The sequence below is a fragment of the Centruroides sculpturatus genome, unplaced genomic scaffold, assembly GCF_000671375.1.
Source record: "Centruroides sculpturatus isolate CEXI.00-Female unplaced genomic scaffold, Cexi_2.0 scaffold1824, whole genome shotgun sequence".
Taxonomy (NCBI): domain Eukaryota; kingdom Metazoa; phylum Arthropoda; class Arachnida; order Scorpiones; family Buthidae; genus Centruroides; species Centruroides sculpturatus.
Genome location: NW_019386036.1, coordinates 38,930 through 45,519, shown reverse-complemented (window position 1 = coordinate 45,519; position 6,590 = coordinate 38,930). Strand labels below are relative to the sequence as shown.

The following is a 6,590-nucleotide window of genomic DNA, read 5'->3' as shown; positions in this document are numbered from 1 at the left end:
TATAATTAGAGGGATTCTTGCGGTCTTTACCTAGCTTGGGAATGGGAACAATGATAGATAGCCTCCAAGAGTCGGCAAAAGTATGTTCTGTCCATATTCTGTTAAACAGATTTAAAAGATTACGAAGGGAATTGTTTGACAGATTTTTAATCATGCTGTAATGGATTTTATCTGGGCCTACAGCACTATTCCCCTAGCAAGAGATCGTCGTATAAAGTTCTATGCTCGTAAATGGCACATTGTATTCCTCATTTGATGAGGAGTCAAAGTTTAAACACTGTTTTTCACTTTGGGTTTTATAAGCCTGAAAATTCCTAATAAACATTACATTGCTGGATGAAGAAGAAAATGTTTCACCCAACAAATTGGCAATACCCTGTATATCGCTGATTATTGTGCCATTATTTTCCAGCATGGACAGAGAGTGAGAAGCATATTTCCCATTAATTTTATGGATTTTATCCCAGACTGCTTTTGAGCTAGTGGAAGATGTTATACTAGAGACATACTTCCTCCAAGAATCCCTTTGGCTTTGCCTTCTTATTCTTCTGGCATTTGCCTTTGCTTTTTGAAAAGCAACCAAATTTCTAGCAGTGGGGTATCTTCTGAAAATCCCCCATGCTTTCTTTTGGGCTTTAAATACTGCCTCACAATTCTGGTTCCACCATGGTTTAGGATGTTTTGGATATCTAGTTGATGTCTTCCCCATTGTTTTTTCAGCTGTCTCAATAATACTGGAAATGACAACTTCAACTGCGTCATTAATATCAGCAATATTCACCATATCCTCCGTGATGTTGGCGATAGAAGAAAAAACAGGCCAATCAATTGTTTCCAATTTCCAGCGTGGTGGACGGGCTGTTTCACAGCTTTCTCTGCCTTGATATTTTAGAAATATTGGGAAGTGGTCACTGGAAAGTGGATTAGATCCAACCTCCCATGTAAACGCTGAAAATAGGTTCGGGGTTGCTAGTGATAGATCAATGGCAGTGAATGTTCTTGTTGGGTCATGGAAGTATGTCACTTCTCCCGTATTAAATAAATACAGTTGCTGGTTGCCTATAAATCTTTCAATGGTCCTGCCGCGACAATTAATGTCGAGACTGCCCCACATAGGATTATGGCCATTGAAATCACCTAGTAAAAGAAACGGAGTAGACAACTGTTCAACCAAAGCATCCAATTCATCCTCGTTCACTCTGACATCTGGTGGCAAGTACATAGAACAAACTGTGACAGTTACTCCGATTGAAATTCTGACTGCCACAGCTTGCAAATCAGTTGTTATTTGTAACGGCAAAAATGGGATGTGATTTGAAACGACAATAGCCACACCTCCACTGGCACAGTTGTGACTATCATCATCCTTGCGGTAGAGATCAAATCCTTTTAAAGTTCTATCTCCAGGTTTTAGATGTGTTTCCTGAAGTGCCACGCAGAGAGGTGAGGTATACGATGTCAAGTGTTTAATGTCAGAGAAGTTGTTGCGGAAACCACGAATGTACCATTGGATTATTTTGTAATCCATTATCTGTTTGAGGCAGCAGTCTTTGCAAAAGTGTCCCTCTTCAATTTTACTGAAAATTTTCCTTTTGAAGGGGAGGGTGGTTGGGTCCCCTCCATATTATTCTCTTCATCAGAAATATGAGAGAAGTCACTCATGAATTGAGTTTCTCATCTCTTTGATTTAGAGAGGGCTGCTTTCAATTTTTGTTTGTTCAGTGGGTTCTTATTTGTTTTTTTAAAACCCACATTTCTAGTTGTTACCCCTGTTTTAATTACAAGAGTTTTGGTCTTTGTGTTTGCAGTTTCTTCTGCTTGTGTAGGTGGGATCAGTAAACATCTCGCATGGCAAGTAAGAGATTCACTTGGTGATGCAGAAATATCTGTTTGAACTCCACATGTTTTCGTAGATTTCAGAACAGAAGCAAATGTTGTTTGTTTTAATATTGTTGTTTGAGTGACCATGCGGCAGGCTTCTGGGTATGGTATATTATTTGTGGTTTTTACCCGTTGAATCTCCTTTTCTCTCTGCCATGCAGGGCATTTCCTTGAGTAGGTAAAATGGGCATCTTTACAATTCACACAGCATGGACAATTGGTGCACTCGGTACTCTCGTGACCTTCAGTTCCATACTGTGCGCATGTGCTTTTCCCACGACAGGATGTTTGTGAATGTCCAAATCGCTGGCATTTGAAGCAACGCAGCGGATTTGGAACATACGGACGAATTGGGCAGCGCAGATAACCTGCTGTGATAGCAGATGGCAAAGTTGGTTTGTTAAAGGTTAAAATTAAATGTTTAGTAGGAATTAACTTGCCATCTCGACGAATGGAGATGCGTCGAACAGCAGTAACACCTTGATCTGAAAGACCAATCTGCATATCTGATTCATCCTCAGACATGAGATCAATTTCAGATATCACACCACGTGAAGAGTTCAAACTTGTATGTGGTGTGATGGTGACTTGTATGTCTCCTAGAGACTTCATTTTCAAGAGTTTTTCTGACTGTTGAAAGGAGGCTGTTTCCACAAGTAGATCTCCTAACCTCAATTTTTGGATTTTTTTAAGGTGCCCAATGGTCGACTCAAAAAGTTTCTGGATTAAAAAAGAAGAGCGTTTAGACAAAGGTGTTTCTCCTGTAGCGTAAACAATAAGGTAAGTTGGTTGATTGGAGGAAGTGACCTCCTTTGGTGGCAGTACATTGGTAGATGTTTTAGATTTTGAAGAATCCATATTTAATAATAACAGTTCAGCTCCTGGTGACCCCACCCACCATGGGGCCCAACAACGGGATGCCGTCACATGGGAGATTCCCATAGACAGTCACACCAGGGTTTCCCAGGAGCTATACCCTCACAATGCAGTCAAGAAGAGCACATCTTGTCTGACGTGTCCGCCCGGTCTGCATCGATCAGTTGACTCCAAGCAGAGGTCAAGAATGACTCAACGACCAGCCGATTGACTCAAACGGAGCCTGATTTGAGCCTCCCGTTTATCCGAAGCAAGGGCCAAAGCAGTGTGTTGGGGACGGTATGTTGCCCCTCAACTACCAGGATCCCCCTTTCCGGCANGTCGCGAATGCCGACATCACCCTTCTAACGGCCTATCTTTGTATTTCTCTTTTGAGCTATAATATGTAACCATTTAGTCAATGTTCTTATTAAACTATTCGATAATTTAAGTGAAAGTGATTACTCGTACATTGCCGACACCCTATCGACTTATCCGCGATCTCTCCATCCATTGACCACCTGAATAGGCCTCACCGTCCTGCCGTCGGAAACGGTTTAGGCGGCGGCGCATAAACCCCGATCCTCACATAATCGACCAACTTAACCATGTAGTTGAGTCTGTAAAAAGTTCATAGAAATTCCGTATAAATGAACTGCAAAATTAACTTTGTATTTTTAAAATACATCGAGTTTTGGCTCAGATGTCTTCTAAGAATTTTGTATAGTCTGTACTGACTACAGTGTTATGATAGGTAAAATTAATCAAAATTATCATCTTTTTACAAATTCCAGCAAATAATTTAATATTATAAACGTTTTCGATCATCTTTAGCGATCACCATCAGTTAAAAGAACATTAAAATTAGAACGAAAATCAAATTTACGAAAAAATAATAACTGCGCATGCGTAATAATGAGTGCTTAACGGAATGAATACAAAAAGTTAGGGATATAAGACTAAAAGTAAATAAATAAAAAATAAAGAGCTCAACAGTTTCTCATTATAAATTAATGTTTCGTAAAAATTATAGGTTATCTTCATAGAATGATTTCCATGCTGTGGATAGAGAGTGGGCGTCCCTATGATTGATACAAGTAGTTTTCGCTTGTGCTTTATAAATCTCTAATTTTTCGAGATGTTTGATGGAGTGCTTGTTAGACGTGGGTCTAATGATGGAAGCTTGGTCCCATATGACCTCAATTCCTTGCTGGTTGGCGTAAGATGCTAAAACGGTGCTATCGTTGTTCTTTCTAATAGAGTATTTATGTTCTTTGACTCTTTGTTCCAAGCTTCCCAAGTAGCACCTATATAAACACTATCTGAATTAAAGAGACAGTCTTTAATTGGTATGGAGTAAATACCGAAGGTAGTGATCTGGTTGTCATTCTTTTTATCATTTCTTAGTTTATTATTTGCTGGAATTTGTAAAAAGGTGATAATTTTGATTAATTCTTTCTAGTTCCAGTACAAATTATTATTTTTATTGTACTCATGGCATCGCCGGCCAAATTTTATAGAAAGCTAGTTCTTAAGTTATACAAAGCAAGAGCTAAACATGAATTTCTAGTACAGTGCCGCATCAATAGGGCGTTTCCCGTGTCTATTTACAGGATACATCTTCCTGTTGGATGTGAATCGCTGTTACCTAAGCTTAAAGTTTTGTGTATCAACAAAGCTATTAGAACCACAAGAAGAAGTACCTATGCTATCTTGCATAAGATTATAAAAGTAGAGAATGAGCTTTTTACACAAGACCCAGAAGTATTAAAAGAAAACAATCTATGGGTAATCAGTCTTGCACAGAAATATGAGAGTAACTTAAAAAGAAATTACATCAAAAAACTTAGATGGATATTCAAACAACAGAACATAAAGCCTTCACCTAATGTTAAATCACCTGTCACTACCTGGGACAATGTTGTGCCTCCTTCATGCGTATTAACTGCATTAAAGTTTGGTCCTCTCTATGCACCATCTTCTACACCAACACCTGAAAACATTATCCCTGACACAGAACAAGCTATCAGAGGTTTGAACAATACTACACAAGATTATTTCCGCTGGAAAACACGTTTCCTCATATCCAAGGAAAGAAAACGAAGATCTAATAAGAATAACAATCATTTCATATCGGTTATAAACAAAGCACGCATATGGTTACTAAAGAACATCATCGTTTTCATGAAAGCCGACAAAACCAAGGAGATTGTACTTGCTAAACGCTCTTCTTATAACAAGAAATTACAAGAGTATATCACGGGTACCGAGTGCTCACTAGCACCTGGAAACTACAAGGATTCCCTTCAACGAAGAGTTATAAAATTCACATCAACACCCTTGGTTCGACTTTTGCACATGCAGAATGCTACAATCTCTGCACCAAAGAATCCCAGAATTTTCGGCTTTGCTAAAACACACAAACCAGGATACAACATTCGGCCTGTCATAGAGAAATGCAGTTCTCCAACATTTCTTATTGAAAAGCAACTAGTTAACTTCATTCGTTCCAAAGAAAACGTCCACCCATATACCATCACTAATGCGCTGCAACTAATAGAGAAGCTCAAGGATATTGATCTCAAAGATAATGAATATATGACGGTCATGGATTTTGATTCATTATATTGTAGTGCTCCGCAACATACTGTTATTCTTATTATTGTATATAAATATAATTTGCATAGTTATTATCATTTGTACTAGGTTTAGCTTTTACTTAATTCAATTGTGTCGGTTTTTTTTTTGTTTCTTCTTTGTGTTTGTAGGACACGTGTACCCCTTCCCTTTGTTGAACCCAAACCTTTGTGATTGGCCAACGAAGAGGTCAGGTAGGTTTGGAAACCCAGGGGTATATATAGCAAATACGTATGTGATGCCAGGAGTTTTTGGTTCTTGTTCCTGTCGTCTGTGGTAGATCGTCGATCGTAAAAGTCATACAACGCCATTGAGAGAAGGAGAGACTTACCGAGTAGAAGGGGACAGAATCGAAGTGCATCCGTGCTGTACGCAAAAGGGACCGAGTGAACTTTACAAGATACGAAGCTATACTACCCGATACATTGACGGGAACATATATTTCCCGAATAGGAAGAGACTTTGGTCCAACACCTGACCGTTTTTCAAGTGCCGGATTCTCCTAGTGAGTAGTCTGTTAAACGGATTCGTTCTTCGCGTGTTAATGTAACGGGTCTGGCCTGTGTACGCTAAAATAATTGAAAAGGGAGGAAGGAGAGTGAAGGGGTTAGGTGTTTTGTATTCGGACACGTGGTATTGTAACTTAGGTTTTGTTGAGAGTTTGTATGAGCCCTCAGTTGTAAACTCGAAACCCGTGTTGAATAAAGAAATATTTTTGTAAGCCGGCTATATATATATATATGTTTTTTTGTCTCAGCTTGATAGACTTCGGTCAAGCTTCAACATAACAATATCCATCTATAAAACTACCACCATGTTTCTGTGCCCTAAGATACTTTATGCTTAACAACATAGAGAATTCTAAAAAATACCGTAAGGACATTCTGGAACTCACAGATTTAATCAGTTACACATCCTTTTTCGAATTTAATGGAAATATTTTCCTACAAAACAGGGGAGTTCCTATGGGCAGCCCTATGTCGCCCATACTTTGCGATCTGGTTTTATGTCAACTAGAAAATTCTTTATTACCGAAATTGAAGGAAGAAGTCATTCTTTATTCTAGATACGTTGACGACGTATTTATTCTTTGGAAAAATAATATCAACGTCCTTGCTTTCTTAAATATCAACGTCCTTGCTTTCTTAAATAACATCAATAATAATAATTACGGTTTAAAGTTACGCCTAAACAAGGAAAGCTTTACTAATGTCCAT

General features: G+C 38.6%; 2 protein-coding genes across 2 annotated transcripts; one reads left to right on the top strand and one right to left on the bottom strand.

Annotated features, from left to right (window-relative positions):
* Positions 1 to 1,527: 1,527 nt before the first annotated feature.
* Positions 1,528 to 2,739, bottom strand: LOC111613244. The gene is made up of 2 exons (XM_023354593.1): positions 1,749 to 2,739; positions 1,528 to 1,631 (listed from the first exon to the last, which is right to left on the bottom strand). The coding sequence occupies exons 1-2, from the start codon at positions 2,737 to 2,739 to the stop codon at positions 1,528 to 1,530; spliced, it is 1,095 nt and encodes a 364-aa protein (XP_023210361.1).
* Positions 2,740 to 4,230: 1,491 nt separating this feature from the next.
* Positions 4,231 to 5,442, top strand: LOC111613243. The gene has a single exon (XM_023354592.1). It carries the CDS (start codon positions 4,231 to 4,233, stop codon positions 5,440 to 5,442), a length of 1,212 nt encoding a protein of 403 aa, XP_023210360.1.
* Positions 5,443 to 6,590: the final 1,148 nt, after the last annotated feature.

Coding starts and splice junctions, on each gene's coding strand:
- LOC111613244 (XM_023354593.1), bottom strand. CDS start 2,739: ATGGATTCTTCAAAATCTAAAACATCTACCAATGTACTGCCACCAAAG. Junction 1,632..1,748: donor GGTAACAACTAGAAATGTGG/GTTTTAAAAAAA, acceptor TTTCTGATGAAG/AGAATAATATGGAGGGGACC.
- LOC111613243 (XM_023354592.1), top strand. CDS start 4,231: ATGGCATCGCCGGCCAAATTTTATAGAAAGCTAGTTCTTAAGTTATAC.